The sequence below is a fragment of the Pistacia vera genome, unplaced genomic scaffold (genome assembly GCF_008641045.1).
Source record: "Pistacia vera cultivar Batoury unplaced genomic scaffold, PisVer_v2 Contig67, whole genome shotgun sequence".
In the NCBI taxonomy this organism is placed as follows: Eukaryota; Viridiplantae; Streptophyta; class Magnoliopsida; order Sapindales; family Anacardiaceae; genus Pistacia; species Pistacia vera.
This window is the reverse complement of record NW_022196523.1, coordinates 793456-811709: the sequence shown is the minus strand read 5'-3', so window position 1 is coordinate 811709 and position 18254 is coordinate 793456. Positions and strand designations below refer to the sequence as shown.

The 18254-nt window shown below is 36.5% G+C and overlaps 1 protein-coding gene across 1 annotated transcript; it reads right to left on the bottom strand.

The window, feature by feature from the left end:
* Positions 1-1115: 1115 nt before the first annotated feature.
* Positions 1116-3132, bottom strand: LOC116112808 (kinesin-like protein KIN-12B). The gene is made up of 3 exons (XM_031398930.1): positions 3118-3132; positions 1979-2779; positions 1116-1535 (listed from the first exon to the last, which is right to left on the bottom strand). The coding sequence occupies exons 1-3, from the start codon at positions 3130-3132 to the stop codon at positions 1227-1229; spliced, it is 1125 nt and encodes a 374-aa protein (XP_031254790.1). The 3' UTR covers positions 1116-1226.
* Between the last annotated feature and the right edge of the window lie 15122 nt (positions 3133-18254).

Genomic DNA, 18254 nt, shown 5'->3' with positions numbered 1-18254 from the left:
TCATTTCCATCAACTTAAAAATTGAACCTCCTTGTAGTTGATGGCGCACTAAAATTTCTTATAGGAGCAAAATGCTTCTCAGCCTTACTTGATCCACGAAGACACTCAAAGGAATCTTGTCATAACTCTAGAAAATCCTTCATGGCATATGAGAAGCAAAAACTATAATTGTCAAAATCAAATGATTTCAGTAATCAAGGTGAAGACATTTTATTACTGCATAGGATACTTCACTCCCCATTGGATTTCGGCTTTCATTATGCCTTGATGGTCTACTTATGTAACTTCATCTTATTTAATTTACTATTATAATTTCGAGTTAAGGCTTATTTGACATGACACAAACAACACACTAACCTGTTTTCCCAACCATACTTCTCTCTACATCTAGATGTTACTTTCAAACCCATTTTCCTCTTTGCTCTTTATTTTCCCAATAGGATAATGTATGACTAGGGTTTTAGAAGCCTACTTTTTTTCATTCTAATTCCATCCCCAAAATTGTCTGGTCAAACTAGTTGTGGTTTAGAAATGGTCCATAGGTAGAAATTAGATAGATGTAAGAAGACAAGGCCACAAGCTTCTTGTTTCTACTTCAACATTGCTCCTCATCCTCTTGACACTCAAACCAAACAAATAAATGACCTCTATTTTCTTAACATCTTGCTATTCTCCCTTTGTCTCTACAACTTTGGTCCCACCATATCCATTACATCTCTGCTGAAGAGTAATGCTACATTTATACCACCCATTACATCATTTTCATTACACCATCATCATTTTATTAATAATTATTTTATTATAATATTAAAAATTTAAAATAATTAAAAATTTATGTGGATGTGAGATATGCCACATCATGGTGTAATAAAAATGGTGTAATGAGTGGTGTAAATGTAGCATTACTCCTCTGCTGAAACCCTCATTTTATTTACCAGCAATACATGTAATAAAAAATGTGAAAGCTAGTACAATTTGGGTTGCCTATAAGATAAGTTGGAAAAGGATATGTTCCAGCAAATACAGAAGAATAAACAATATAATAATTCATTCAATTATAATGAACTACAAAATCTGAAATTGAAAATAAAAATTCAAAATAAAAAAACCAACCAAGACAATGATCCTCACAATTGGGATGAACATATAAAAAATGCAACAATTTTGAAGCTATATAACAGAACTATATAGTAATACATACACTGATTTTCTGATGAGTTCCATCTCTATATATTGCATCGATCATAACCAGAGAACCATGATGAGGGTTCTGCAAGTTTCGATAACTCGCTGTCTTCAGTATAAAATAGCTTGAATTCCTCTCTCCATTGCTGATCACCTTCATCATGAGGCTCCTTTACATTGTACTTGGCCGCATCAGAATCATTATAAATAGGTTGTATTGCTTCTTTGGGTAGACGAGGCTCTACTATGATTTCATTAAGAGTCCTAATATCAATTTCATGTTTTTTCTTCAATTGATCAATCTGTTTGTATGCCTTTGCAGTTTCTTGTTCAGCTTCTATAGCTCGCTTCTGAAAAAAAGAAATATAGAAAAAAGTATAAAACAAAATGTATCATTTAGAAATCAAACAAAAACTAAAGGATCTAAATCAATTAACAACAAATGTATATGAGAATGAGCAAAGATCAGTTAGCTTTCTCTCAAGTGAGGATTCTATTCATGACTGCCAAAAATCCTACATGTTCTAAAATCTGTGTCACTCCCACAGAGACAAATGAGTGGCCTTAAAACAAAAACATAGTGTGCTAAAAAATAGTACGGGAAAAATAACTATCCTAATCAAACAAAGGAATAATGTGCTCATAAATCCTCCGAGATATAGTAAAATCCCCATCACATAACAAGTAATGCAATTTCTATACACCTTGAAGTAAAAATATATCACAAAAATAAAAAGCAAGAGGTGAGCTTTTCATGATAGAAAAAATTATCTGAACAAAGCAGGAGGCACACCTGGGCAGCTGCAACAGCTTCTTCTGCTTCTTTGAGCCGTACAAGTACTTCACCTGCAGCTTGTATAGCTTCAGCAGTATCCCGCAATTGAGCTTGAAGCCCTTTATACTCATCCCTGAGATATCTCCTCTCTTTCTCTCTTTTAGCTTTCAATGCTGAAATTTCAGCTGCAAGAGCATTTATGAACTTAGATTCAGCACCCATTACTCCTGTTCTAGTAGCCGCTTTCTTAACATCATCTATTCCTTCCTGAATCTTTCTATGCCTTGCAAGCAATTGAATATGCTTTTCCTCAAGATCTGAATAAAGTTCTAGCAAGCGTGCATGTCCCTCCATAGCCATCTGCATTGCTTCCTTCAACTCTTCTGTACATTGCTTTTCAGCATCAAGTTCCTGTTTTTGCTTTTCTTCTAAGGACATGCTAGCTTCAAGTTTGATCCTCAATTCTTCTGCAAGAGATATCCACTTGCTCTCTACCTCAGTCCAGTGGATTCTTTCTCGTTCAAGTTTCTCCTCAGCACTATTTTCGGCTGACTCTGGGATTGTAGTCAGAGGTAGTGCTAGATTGGGATCACATGAATAAGTCAATTGCAAAATTGATTTTTGTTTTCGAGCAGATAATGAAGAAGAGTCTATATAATATTGTAACTCGCTTCTTAAATCTTGAATCCCTTCCAACAACACTTCCCTTTCATCCAAATCACAGAAATTCCGATAATGTTCCAGTTGCTCTTGAGCTATATTGAGTTCAATTTTTGTCCTTAAAATTTCAAGATGACTCTCAAATTTTTCCTTCAGAAGCTGTAAAAAATAAGGTCAGATATATGCACAAAATATTAATTAATGTTATCTTTAGAAATAAATTTATACTTTGGTAAATAACCATTCTACCTCAAAGCTTAAGTTCATAAGTAACAACCTAATAAAAGTATTTAAAAGCTACAATAATACCCGTCACGTATCTCATAGTGAAATGGATGCAAACACAAATGCAAACTAAATAAATATACAATTACATATGAAAAATGAAAACATGTGAAACTTGTAGGGATTTGTAAGTGAGTGTTTAGCTTTACTACTATGTTAAGTAGATTTGTAACCAAAAACTTAGGCTAATATATTTTTTAGCTCTAACATACCTTATGCTCATGCATGAGGTATACAAATTATTCTTCAATGAAATCCTCAATTGGCAAAACACCATAAATAAGGCTTTCAAGGCGCATTATTTTATCCTCCCTTGTCTGTCCTATAATGGCATTGCATTCTCTTCCATGCTTGTACTGTTGCACCTGCAAAGAAAAGCAGAAAAATGTCACCAATGAAAAAACAAAAAAAGAAGAAAAAGAAAGCATTATATAGTCATTGCTATTTGTTGGTAAAACTAGTAAAAAAACATACCAAACGATTAAGGTGCTTAATTTCAGAAGTTTGCTTGGCACAGAAGTCATCTAGTGCCATTTCCCTCCTAATGGCTCCTGCCAAAACCTTCTCAACTGCCTGAGCGAAAAAGAAACATGTATATGCAAGCAGTCATGATGTTAAATTAATCCAAAATGCAGCTGAAATCATTATACTTACTTTTGGAACTTGCTTCATGTACTTGTCCGCAGAGTGTGAGTCAACAAAAGGTGCCAACTGAATATTTGAGCTCTCATTCCCCTCTTTGACATCTAGCCGCATTCTGTTCTTGCAATGGTTATATAAGAATAATTTTGTATCTTCTTTTGGCATCTCACCATTTTGAGAAGTTTGCACACCGATGTCAACTTTGGCAACGGGCAAAACTGGTTTAAATCAGTGGGTCTTAATGAGAACCTGTTGATGTTTGTACACCGGAGATTAGAAGAAAAGAAAGAGAGCAATTTGAGAGTAAAGAGAGTTGTGTATATTCTCGATTTTCAAATGAGTTTTCATTACAACTAATAAAGCAAAAGTCAGACTGTTTACACCAACTTTGCAGTCATATTATAACCTGAATTAATCTAAAGCCACACACTTAATACCAACTAACAACAACTATTGCAACACATCCCTTATAACCTGGGAATACATATCTACCATTACAAACTAAGTTATACTTGCTGCATCTCAAAATGGACAGCCGGCAGATTGTCTTTCAGTTTTGCCGCCAAATCATGTTCAAAAAACCAACCAGTAAACTGCTGCATTTCTAGCCAAGTATCAATGTTCAACACTCCTCCTTGATGGTTGGCTAGAAACACCAAGTCTGAATCTGAATTCTTCAAACTTGGCTTTGGAGACAGCTTTGGTCATAATGTCAGCCACTTGTGATTCACTCCTGTAATGCATCAGTTTCACTTCACCATTTTGTTTAGCCTCTCTCACTGCATGAAACTTTATTTTTATGTGTTTTGTTCGTCCATGGTGCATTGGATTTTTGGCCATAGCTACTGCAGATTGATTGTCACACATGATGGCAGTAGGCTTGATCTGTTTCAGCTTCAAATCTTCAAGGATCTTCCTTAGCCAAATGGCTTTATTCATAGCTGCAGCAGCAGATATATACTCTGCTTCTGCTGTGGATTGAGCCATGGTTTCTTGCTTCCTGGAGAGCCAACAGATAGCACCATGATTTAAGAAAAATGCAAATCCAAAAGTGTTCCTCATATCATCTGTTGAACCAGCCCAATCACTGTCGGAATAACCAACTAATTTGAAGTCTTCCGATCTCTTGAACCACACCCCAAAGTCAGTGCTACCTTTTACATATCTCAGCACCCTTTTTGCAGTCTTGAAGTGTGTCTCAGTTGGCTGACTCATAAACCTGGACAGCAAGCTAGTGGCATACATCAAATCTGGTCTAGTTGTTGTCAAGTATAGCAGACACCCTATCAAACTTCTTTACAATCCTTCATCAACCTTCTCACCATTATCATCTTTTGACAGTTTCAAATTAGGAACCAATGGCAAATCCATTGGTTTGCAATTCTCCATGCAGATTTTTTTCAGAACTTCATTTGCATACTTTTTTTGATTCACAAAGATGCCATCTACCTCTTGATCAATTTTCATTCCAAGAAAGTAGGACATTCCACCCAAGTCAGTCATTTCAAACTCACTTTTCATGGATTTCTTGAACTCATCCACTTGTGCTTGATTACTTCCAATTACTAGAAGATCATCCACATACAGAGAAATGATCATCACATCATCTTCAGCTTCTCTAGTGTATAGAGTATATTCATTTAGACTCCTAACAAAGTCTAAGTTGAGCAGGTGGTCATTGATCTTGCTGTACCAGGCCCTTGGTGCCTATTTTAGGCCATACAAGGCCTTCTTCAGCAAATACACTTTTCCCTCTTCTCCTTGGATCACATACCCTTCAGGTTGTTCAATGTAAATTTCCTCATTTAACCAGCCATTCAAGAAGGCAGATTTTACATCCTGGTAAACTTTCTAGGAGAATTTAGCTGCCACAGTAAGTAGCAGTCTGATAGTGTCATGCCGAGCAATTGGAGCAAATGTTTCTAGGAAATCCACTCCATATTGTTGAGCAAATCCCTTAACCACAAGCCTGGCCTTATGCTTCAAAACTGACCCATCTGGATTTACCTTTTTTCTGAAAATCCATTTCACTTGAATCACCTTTCTGTTTTCTGGTCTGTCCACCAACTTCCAGGTCTGATTTTTTTCAATCATTGCAAGCTCCTCCTTCATGGCAATCCTCCAAGGTTCTGACTGTGCAGCCTTTGTATAGCTTGAAGGTTCCATTTGTGCCAAGTTACATTTGTCATATACATCAACTAGTCACATACATCAGCTAGAGTCCTAGTTCCTCTAACAGCAACCTCTTCATCTGATTCCTCCCTTGAGTCTTCTTCAATTTGATCAGCTTGAACTTCACTCATTTGAGGTTTTGTTTTTGCATTAGCTTTGCATTTTTTCCAATTCCAGACTCCACTCTCATCTATTGTGACATCCCGGGACACCACTACTTTCCTTAAGTCATGAATGTAAATTCTGTAGGCTTTGGATTGGCTACTATAGCTAATAAATATTCCTGTCACTGCCTTATCCTCCAGCTTTGTCCTCTTTGCAGATGGCACCAGGACATAGCATATGCTCCTAAAAATTTTCAATTCATCCACTGCTGGTCTCACTCCAGTCCAAGCTTCAAAAGGTGTTTGATTACTCAAGGCTTTAGTAGGAAGTCTGTTGAGTAAGTAGACACTTGTGTTTACAGTCTCTGCCCAAAAGAATTTGGGAAGATTTTTTTCAGCCATTAAGCATCTTGCCATTTCCATAACTGTCCTGTTTCTTCTCTCACAAACTCCATTCTATTGTGGAGTATAGGGGCTGTTGAATCGATGTCTAATTCCAGCTTCTATGCAGATTTTTTCAAACTCTTGAGAAGTGTATTCAGTGCCATTATCACTTCTCAAGGTTTTAATGGTTTTTCCTGTGTGGTTTTCCACTTCCAGTTTGAATCTTTTGAACACTCCAGCAACCTCATTTTTCTGCCTTAGAAAGTAAACCCAGCCCATCCTAGACCAATCATCTATGAACAATACAAAGTACTTGCTCCCATTAAGTGATGAGGTTTGCATGGGGCCACACACATCCGAGTGAACAAGCTAGAGTTTTTCAGAAGCTCTCCATGCTTGATTCACTGGAAAGGGTTTCCTACTCATCTTGCCTAATTGACACACTTGACAGACACCTCTCGGTTGTTCAACAATAGGTAGATTTTGGACTAAGTTTTTTGACTGCATTTCCTTTAGATTTCTATAATGTACATGGCCTAATCTCTTGTGCCATATTTCAGTTTCATCCTCTCTAACATTACATGCTTTGTGTGGTGTAACTCTCCACATAATTGGAAAACTTTTCCCTACCATTTTCACTCTCATAATCTCATTTCCCTCATTGTCTTGGATAATGCAAGATTGGTTTTGAAAGTGTAATGCATAATCCTTTTCCAACATTTGTCCCACACTCAAAAGACATTGACTTATATTAGGTGCATAAAGTACATTTGAGATTAGTTTTGTACCTTTTGGAGTTTGAATTGCAACATCTCCTTTACCTCTTGCTTCCACACATTCTCCATTTCCAACTTTAATCCTTGACCAATGAGAATGATATATGTTCACAAAGCTGTTCAAATCTGGTGTCATATGATGTATGCATCCAACTGTCAATCAACCAAGTATCATCACAAGCTTAGATCAAGTTAGATGAGGCCACAAACAACTGTTTAGTCTCCTGCCCTGGTTGTTGTTCATCAGCTGTTTGAGCTTGTTGTTGGGATTGCTCTCCCTTGTTTTTGCATACTCTTTCAATGTGGCCAAAATGTTTGCAGGCCCTACATTGTATACCAGGTCTGAACCAGCATTTGTGCTCTGCATGTCCTTTTCTTTTACAATAAGAAGCAGCCGAAAAATTCTTCATCCTACCAGCTTTGTTCCATTGGTTATTGGACCTTTCTTTTCCTCTCTTTTCTCCAGCAAACCTTCTGTAGTTCCCTTGTACAGACTTGCCCTTATGAGTTGCTAACATTGCCCCTTCATTTGCATTATCTAGCCTTAGGAGCCTTCTCTGCTCTTGTGCCTGCAGAGCATGGACCAGCTCAGTCAATGTGATCTGAGTCAGGTCCTTTGAGTCCTCCAAGGATGAGATCTTTGCTTCAAACCTTTCCGGCAAGCCACCATCACCTTCCCCACTATTCTGCTGTTTGACATCTCCACACCAAGTAGTCTGATTTTGCTAACAATATTCATTAGCCTATTAACATATTCCTTCACTTTCTCAGCCTCCTGCATTCTTAATGTTTCAAACTCCCTTCTCAAATTTAGAACCTACATGTTTCTTGTAGTATCACTTCCCATGAACTCCTCCCTTAACTTGTCCCATGACTCTTTGGCTATTACGCATGCCATGATCCTTGTAAAAACAAGGTCTATGACAACTGAGTGAATTTGGGACAAGGCTCTTGGAGCCTTCGAAGCTTCTTCTTCATGCATTCAGATTTCGTTGAGAGTGGGATTTGGTCCCAACTGAGGGGGTTGTTTCTCTTCTTCTACGTACTGCTAGAGTCCTTGGCCCCTCAAGTATGCTTTCATTTTGACGGACCATATATGGTAGTGTTCACCATTGAACACAGAAGGTAGAAGAGAAGCTGTCGGAGTGGCCATTTGTTCAAGAAAAAACAAGACTGATGCAAGGTTATTTTTCGGAGAGATAGATGAGTTGTTCAGGAGAAGAAAAGGTTCATATTTTTTTGCTAGAATTAACTTGGCTCTGATACCATGTTGATGTTTGTACACCGGAGATTACAAAGCAAAGAAAAAGAGCAATTTGAGAGTAAAGAGAGTTGTGTATATTCTCTATTTTCAAATGAGTTTTCATTACAGCTAATAAAGCAAAAGTCAGATTGTTTACACCAACTTTGCAGTCATATTATAACCTGAATTAATCTAAAGCCACACACTTAATACCAACTAACAACTATTGCAACACATCCCTTATAACCTAGGAATACATATCTACCATTACAAACTAAGTTATACTTGCTGCATCTCAAAATGGATAGCCGGCAGATTGTCTTTCAGTTTTGCCGCCAAATCATGTTAAAAAAACCAACCAGTAAACTGCTGCATTTCCAGCCAAGTATCAATGTTCAACAAAACCTGAATGATGATCGCCTCAATCCTGAACTCCGGTGGTGGCTATCAATAATTTCAAGGCCACGATGGAGGCTAGCTGCCAAGTGCTCAATTGTTGCAACATAATTCCTTCTTGTTTGAGTGAAATGGACTTTTAAGAAAACATATCCACAACATCTAGCTCAGACTTCTTGTCATCATTCAGATCTTTCTGGGATGCACTTAGCATTGATGACGTCCTCAAGCTTTTCCTGCTATTGTTAATTCTAGGTGAAACACTTGGAGTTGGAGACTATTTCATTTTCTATATTCCTTGTATCTTGTTACAGATGTATATAACTTCTAGGATTATAGGGATCACATTGATCTTGTATCCTAATAGAAATTGATCACATACCTAGTTTAGAACACTGCAAGTGTATATATATATATATATGTATGTATTCTTTTTCTTTATGAATGAAACGAGTAGAATATTCATCCTTAATGCATGTTACATGGTATCAGAGCCAATAAAAGGTGATTAGGGTTTGGGTTTCAAATTGAGAACATCATTTTAGAGTGAGATTTGTTCGACATCGCCACCCTAGGAAGATTCAGAAGCCGTCGATTGACAAAACCTCGAGTTCTGGCAATCAGAATCTCTGCGCATGAGCCCCACGTGCCACCTGAAGCTCTGGTCAATAGTACCACGCGCTGGCGCATGAGCGCGCATGCACTATTGACGTCTCTTCCGGTTCTTTTCGTTTGCTTCATCGACACTTGTACAGCACATTTTTGTGCTGGGCTTGGGTAATATCTAACTGGTTATTGCTGTTCTTTGTTTGTTTATTGGACTTTTGTTGTGCTTTGGTCTCTGGTTGGTTGTGGCTGTTGATTGATTTGGTGTGTCACTGAAGTTTGGTTAATTTGCTTTGTTTTAACAGTTTGTTGGTGTGCATTGCGATTATTGTTATGATTGGCATAAAACTGTTATACTGTATTTGTGGAGTATTGATAAAGATGATCATATGACTGATGATCCACTTAAGGATGATTTGAAAAAGACATGGCTCCGGGATGATGCTCGGTTGATTCTACAAATACGGAACTCTATTGACGGTGAGGTACTTGGCCTAATTAATCATTGTGAGTTTATTAAAGAATTGATGGATTATTTGGAGTTTCTGTATTCTGGAAAAGGAAATGTTTCTCATATTTATGAAGTGTGTAAGGCATTCTACCGTGCAAAGAAACAAGATAAGTCCCTTACAGCTTATTTTATAGAGTTTAAAAAGACTTATGAAGTGTTGAACATGTTGTTACCCTTCAGTGTTGATGTCAAGGTTCAACAAAAACAATAGGAGCAAATGGCAGTTATGAGTTTTCTTGCAGGTCTTCTTTCTGAATTTGAGACTGCTAAGTCTCAGGTTCTAGCCAGTCTAGAGATCTCTTCATTGCAGGATGTCTTTAGTAGGGTACTTTGCACAGAAGGTACCCCGTCAGTCAAAAGAATGACTATGAATCTGGGCGATCACAATTTGGAAATGGCAACAAAGGAGGAGGGTCAAATAGTAATATGGGAGTAATTGTGTGTCACTATTGCCATAAGCTAGGACACATGAAGCGTGATTGTAGAAAGCTTCAGAACAGAACTAAAAGAAATCCATCTGCCCATGTTGCATCCACAAATGATACTTCTAATCAGTCAGTTCTTATCTCTGCAGATGGCCAAGTTTTCATGGTACCAGGAATCATTAAAAGCTTCATCTACTCCTATCACGGCTATGGTTGACTCAGGTAAGCCAAATACATATCTCATTTCCTCATCCTCCAAATTCGTTATTGACTCTGGTGCAACAGATCACATGTCAGGTAATCCCAGTCTCTTTGCTACTTATCAGTCAAAAACCCTTTCGAATGTGACTTTAGTAGATGGGTGACCATCATACGTTCTTGGGTCTGGCATAGTTATCCCTACCCCACAACTTCCCTTGTCAAATGTCTTACATTTACCAGATTTTTCTTTTAATTTGATTTCTGTTAGCCAACTTACTCGTGCTCTTAACTGTTGTGTTTTATTCTTTCCCTGTTATTGCTTGTTTCAGGATCTTACGACGAAGAAGATTATTCGTAAAGGACATGAATCTGACGAGGAACACAGGTATCGAGATCACTAGAGACTGGATTTGACGACGAAGGGACTGGTATAGGAGGTTCCTATCGACAAGAATAAACAATGCGAATTGGAGGTAGTGGACGGAAAGGAGGTGGTGTCGGAGGAGGAACAGTAGGTAGGGAAGCCTCAAATGTAGGAGTAGCCGATAGAGATGTGACATTGTAGATTAGTAAGTCATCGTCCTCCCTCTGACTTGTACAGGTAGACGAAATAGGAAAAAAAGGGGTATTTTCTAAGAAAGTAACACCAAGTAACACCAGATATCTATTAAGACTAAGACAATAGCATCGATATCCCTTCTGAAGGCGAGAGTAACCTAGAAAAACACACTTAAGAGATTTGGGATCTAACTTGGTTACCTAGGGTCGAACATCACGAACAAAACAAGTACTATCAAATAGCTTTGGTGCAATAGGAAACAAAGGCTTAGACGGGAAGAGGACATTGTAAGGAGTGGAACCATTCAGAATAGATGAAGGCATACGGTTAATTAGAAAACAAGTCGTGGAAACTGTATCAGCCCAAAACTATTTAGGAACTTGCATTTGAAATAATAGGGCTCGGGCGGTTTCAAGAAGGTGCCTATTTTTCCTGTTGGCTACTCCATTTTGGGACGGTGTGTCAACACAAGAGGATTGATGAAAAATGTCATGCTGACTCATATAAGACTGAAAAGAACTCGAAAAATATTCTTTAGCATTATCACCTCTTAATGTCTGGACAGAGTATTAAATTGAATTTTAGCTTCAGCACAAAAGGCACAAAAATGAGAAAACAACTCGGAACGATTTTTCATTAAATAAAGCCAAGTTACACGAAAGTTTTCATTAACAAAGTTAACAAAATATTTAAATCCAGGTTTAGACATAATAGAACACGGACCCCAAACATCTGAATAAACTAATTCAAAAGGGACACTAGCCCGTTTATTGACTCTTGTACTTGAAGGAAGACGGTGTTGTTTGGCAAATTGACATAACTCACAATCTAACGAAGATAAATTATTAAATTGAGGACATAGTTTCTTTAACAATGGTAAAGAAGGATGTCCTAACCGACAATGCGCCTTAAAAGGGGTTAAAATACTGGAACATGCAATGGTTTTAGGCACCTGTGTATCAAGGATGTAGAGCCCTCCAGATTCATGTCATTTACCAATATTCTGCCTCATCGTAAGATCCTGAAACAGGCAATGATCAAGGAAAAATGAGATGCAACATTTAAGAGCACGAGTGAGTTTACTCATAGAAATTAAATTAAAAGCAAACTGTGGTAGACTCAATACAAAGGATGGGGAAATTAACGGAGTAGGGTTAACAAACTCAGACCCAAGAACACAAGAAGTTAACCCATCAGCTAAAGTAACATTAGACGAGGAATTATGTGACTAATATGTTGAAAAGAGACTAGAATTACTTGTCATATGATCTGTGGCACCAGAATCAATAACCCATTTGGAGGATGAGGAAATAAGACATGCATTTGGTTTACCTGACTCGGCGAGAGCAATGATGGAAGTAGATGGGACTTTAATGATTCTTGATACTGAGAAAACTTGGCAAATTCATTAGCTGAAATCATAATTGTCTTCTCAGAAGTATCAGTAGCGGCAACATGAGCTGACTGAGTTTTCTAGGCCTTATTTTGCAACTTTCTACACGTGCACTTTGTATAACCAAGTTCATGACACTAGTAGCACACAATCCCTCCTGACTCCTAACTCCGATTATCACGATTATTCGAACCCCCTCCTCTATTATTGCTCATGTTATATGAATGCCCAGTGTCATTATTCTGACTTACAAGAGCACTACTCGATTGAACAGATGGAATGCTTTCTGTACTAAGAACCCTAGTAAATACGTCTTGGAGGGAGGTGATCTCAGAACTGGTGAGAACCTGAGATTTAGCAGATTCAAACTCAGAAGGGAGTCCAGCTAGGAAACTCATAACCGTCATTTTCTCTCGTTGAGCTTGTTGAACTTTCACATCAGCACTCACTGGTAAAAAGACGTTAAGTTCTTCATATATCCTTTTAAAGTCCATAAAATAGGTCGTAAGAGACCTATCTTGTTTCTCAGCTCGATAAAAGGCTTGCATACATCAAAAATACGAGAAACATTCCCTGTCCCAGAATACAAAAAATCTAGATAGTCCATCAACTCTTTCACATATTCACAATGATAAATTAAACCAAGAACCTCACTGTTGACGGAGTTCCGTATCTGCAAGAACAACCGGGCATCATCTCTCAACCATGTTTGCTTTGAATCATCTTCAGATGGATCTTTTGTGAGATGATAATCTTTACCAATACTTCGTAGGTAGAGACGAATTGTCTTACTCCAATCAAAATAGTTATCAGACTTATTAAGCTTATGTTCCGTAATTTTTGACATTACAGGAACCATATCACTTATAGGCTTATCAGCCATGGTAAGAAAACGAAAAATTGATCTCATCACAAGTAGCCAACACAACTTACAAACGAAAATCAACAAACTTACCTCAACACAAATAGGCAACAAAACTCTTCAAAGAACAAAATTTGATACCAACAAAAATCAACAAAACTGATCTGACCTAGCTGAGATACTGAGGAACTGATCACACAGACTTGCCGAAAATATCAAGATGAAGCCGGGAAAGGTTATCAGAGCACTGTCCTCCGTCACACGCGGCCCCACGCGACGGCGCGTGAAGACTACTGCAAATGAAAAAGGTGGCGCGTGAGACTTGTTGTAGATTTTCGCAAGTGTACGAAATCGTGCAAGTAATAAAGTATATAAATACGATATCGAACCCAAGGGAATTACTATTAACAATTATCAATTAAACTATCTTATTACTATTTGATCAATCCAAATTGTATCAAGGAAAACCTAAATTAAATAAAATTAACAATTGAAATTAAAAAGAGAACTGAACAGAGAACAATTAAAATAAACCTTTGGGTCCTAAGGCATAGACTTCACACCATCTCTTATTCATATGTATCGATCACTTATGCTAATTTTATTAAGCTCTTCCTACAGGTCAAACTCCCTAAATTTCCAATAAATCTCTCAAACAATTATCGAATTAACTCCTAATTACTAACCCGAATTATCTCTAATCAGATGTAAGCAGTTGAAGATCATTACGCTCTATGGAGTTTACCAGAACCTCACAAGTCGTGGTAACCCATCTCTAGCATTCGTTCAACCTATGGTTTTACTACCGTAGACCAGCTAAGTATCATCTCTCGATCTCAATATAGTCCATTAGTTCATTCAATTCAAGAGCCCTTAAGAATCAAAAGCATTAGGTATAATAATAAAACTTAGGAAAAATTCTTAATAAAAATTAACAAACATAAATCAACACATAATCAAGAGATTGGGCTACATCTTAGCCTTAGAGAATAAATTTAATTCATAATAAACATGAAAGAAATAATCATCTTTATTAAAACAATCATCATGAGTTTATAAGAAAGGAACAAAAAAAACTTCTTCATATTGTGAATCAAGGCTCCAGAACTTCTATCACTTTTCTTCTCTACAAGTTTTCCTTCTCTTATTCTCCCCAAAGAATCCCCAAAATAATGTTAAAAGACTTCTATTTGTATCTCACAAGGGTTAGGGTTTTGGTTTTATTTTCCTTAATTCTATTTAGTTTAGGACTCTTAACCCTATTTTCCTAAACAAAAACAGAAGACAGATTCTTAACTGTCGTGACTGTGCCTCGGCACTATGTTGCGGAATTGTAGCTACTAGACAAAGTGTGTCGCGGCACTGTGCTGTGGCATAGTAATAACTCTTCTTCTTCTTGAATCATTCCACTGTTCGGTTATTTTTGAGCCTAATAACGATAAAATTTGGAGAAGTGGTAAACATATGAAATGTAGCCCTTTGAATTAGCTTTCCAAACAGTTAAAGAATCGTCTTAATACGAGTTCTAAAGCTTGAGATATTGTCAAAAGACCGAGGTATGCTCAAGCTGGAGCGTAATCTAGAATCTTCTCTTTACTTCAAACCTCCATAACGTCTTCAATTCAACTCTGATTCTTGATCCGTTTGTTTCTACTCGTCACTCATTCCGTTGCCAACATGATTCTTCATCTGAGCATAACATTTAAGCACTAGTAGCCTAAAAAATACTCAAACACACTCGTGATCCCGTAAAAGACAATTATGAAAATATTAAGCAACTTTACCAAATTAAGCCTAATTTCTCACAAATAATCCCCATAAGCCACTAACTAAATGTGCATTTTCAAGCTCTTATCAAGACTCACGCGCTGCACCTCCGGTGACCGGACTTCAGGGAATGGTTGATCGGCAGAAGGCGTTTCTTCCTAGGCAGGCGGTGAGAAGAAGAAAAAAAGGCCACTCTCCAGGGTGACTCACAAATAATGCTCACTTGGGCAGAGAAAAAGAAAACAAAATTGAGAAACAACCTAGAATTGCTCTGATACAATGTGAAAAACAGAGAATTGATTGTTATTTTTTTAGTATATGTATTGATAAATTATACATCAATATATAGGAAAATAAAGAACTAATCTAGGAAACAAATAATCTAATCTAGGAAATGAATAATAACTTCCTATTTTACAGATTTGTTCTTAATATATATTGATTACAATCCTAATATCCTATTATAGATTTATACACTTAATCATGCAATATCTGTGAGATTTTGCATGATTATCTACAACAGTTACCATACTTCTAGTAATGAGTTCAAATGAAGAACCTAACTAGAAATATCTCTTGCCATCGAACTTTGAATCTTGCTCTCCTCCAACAGAAAAATCACAAAAAGATATACAACTATCTCTTGTCTACCTAGACTTTTGTTGTAATCTTAAAAACACCCACATGATTCTAAAATTATCTATGACTTTTTCTATAATTATTATTACCGACCTTTGCTAAGATTTGCTTAAATATCGCTAAACTCCTCCTAAAGAGTAAAACTGTTGGGATTTCAAAAATAATTTCAGAACCATAGGTGCATATTCAGGATTACACCTTGGGTTAGGAAAGGTCAAAAGATAACATTACCAAGTAGAATAAATAGAATTTGCTACAAAGGAAGAAAAAAAGGCCTCAGAGAATGTGACAAACCTATACAGTTGAGGCAAACGTCATCATCTCGAGTTTTCATCAAAGCCTCCAATGAAAGATGCAAGAGCTTAGGACAGTGAGAAAAAAGAACATCAGCTCCGTCACTATTCATGGATTCGCATTGGAGGATGGATACTTTATACAAAACAAAAAGGATATCTCCACTGATTTCCTCACTGTACTTGGAGAAACAAAGAGGCCTTAGCTTACAATAGGGTAGAGATGCATTCAAGGTAAATCTTATTACCTTGGAAAATGAAGGCCTACAACAAGATTGGAGATGAAGGCATCTCTGTCTTTAATGAGGACATAGGAATTATTTGTTCGACTATTTAAGAGACCCAAAGCAGTGAAGCTGCACTTACAAAGACCACAAAATGAAAAGGATGAAAAAATAAATTGTGAAGTCTCCAAGAACATTACTAGAAGATGAAAACCTTGCTTTAAGCAAATAAGCAACTACTTTTTTTTTTAATTGTCGTACAATTACTCTAAGCATTGCATCCTTGTATATTCCTAAGCTTAGACTACATGTAAAGATAACTAAGGTCTAACTGATGTACTCATGTGTCTTTAAACTTCTGAAGTTTATTTTCCTAAGGCCATTCAAAATATTTAATCAGCATAAAAAAACTGTCATCATAAGTACTTCCAGTATATAAGGCTTAAGAATTATGTTTATCTCAACTATACATATTCTGCCAAACAGAAGATATAGAAATCACAGTAATTTAGAAAGTAGTTTTGGTGCTCTCTACGTTGATTGGGAAGAAGGTTGAGCTGTGTATATGATTTAATTCATATCGTAAGGATTATATAACCAAATAAGCAACTAAAGCTTCTGCTCTCAAAGAAGAAAATTTGACTTAATCAACCTATTATAGAACAAAACTAATTATGCTTTGCTAGCTAGCTGGAAAAATTCAGCAAAATAAGAATTAATATATAGTAAACTATAGTTTCTGAATTTTCTCAACAACCAAACACAAATTCATACGATAATGAACCATTCTCACAATCTAAGCAAAAGTTGATGAAAATTACGAAAATGCAAATTACACAAATTATCTACATAATCTAAAAACAAATGAACAATGTCATAAAAGAACACAAGACATTACCATATAAAGCTACCCCCGACTCCGGGCCAAGGCACCGGAAGAGAGTTTGTCAGCGATATGTAAGACCAACTCGGCGAAAATATCAGCATCGCTTGAGGTGCATAGAGTGGTAATTACATCGATAATTTGGCACGCAATAGGTATTTCTCAATTGTGTGAAAGCTAATTATTGTTTCAAGTAATGAGGAACAGAATTGAAATATACCTAGAATAAAAAAACTTTTAGATGTATTTTTCAAACACTAGTTCTTTTCTCTATAATTTTTAATTTAATGGAAATTACATAAGTCTCAGTACATGTGAACTGCATTAGCATGTTCCCATGACAATACAAATGATTTTAACAGTACTTCACTTTTTCAATATTTCATTTTTCTCTTTATTTGATTTCTACATTTCTAGTGCCATGAAGTTCTTTAAATTCTAGTCTCATCACCAGGATAACACACTTGGTCAAAATTGACATTTTTTGTTCTATTAAACTATATAACAGTACAGACGCAATAAAAAAAAAGTGCATTAAACAGCACCAAGATGTAGATTCAAGTGACAGACACCAGAATCTAAAGATTACCTTATAAAGTACAGATGTTGAATCAAGTGAACTATAACGAAGACCCATGTTGCTGCAAACCTCAAATTCTCATCATCATAAAAAAGAAAAAAACAAAAGGCATGTGAAACATACCCAAGCTGTGAGAGAGAACGATTAATATTTCCAGCTTCTTTCAAGTGTTCCCCGACAACACCAGCTAATTTCTGTCTTTCTGACCCAGCTAGATCGACAAGATTTATTCTACTTGTTTTAAACCTGCTTATACCATCTGCCTTGCTCTAAAAGACACAAGAGTTTAACTCAGAAAACATCGATCACAATGAAATGAAACAAAACGCATGAAAAAACAAAGATATTCAAGTACTCTGTTGTTGTTGCATGTCAAATAGTGCAAACCTTCATTGTGCATATATACTCCTCTGTCAAATTTTCAACATAAACACCAGATTTGACATCTTCTCTTATCTGGAAGGAGAAGCAAAACAGGGTCAAGGAAATCTGAATTTATGTAGGTCTTTTACTGGATGTGAGTGCTTCTGGTGCATCCATGTATATTATATATACAGACATAATATTTTATAATTGGTTGATTATATATACATCTTTTATAAGATAACTTTTTTTCTTTTTGGATAAAATGAGCGGGATTACGCAGTGTAAAAAATAAGTTGTGAACCAATCTTTATTAAAAAAATAAT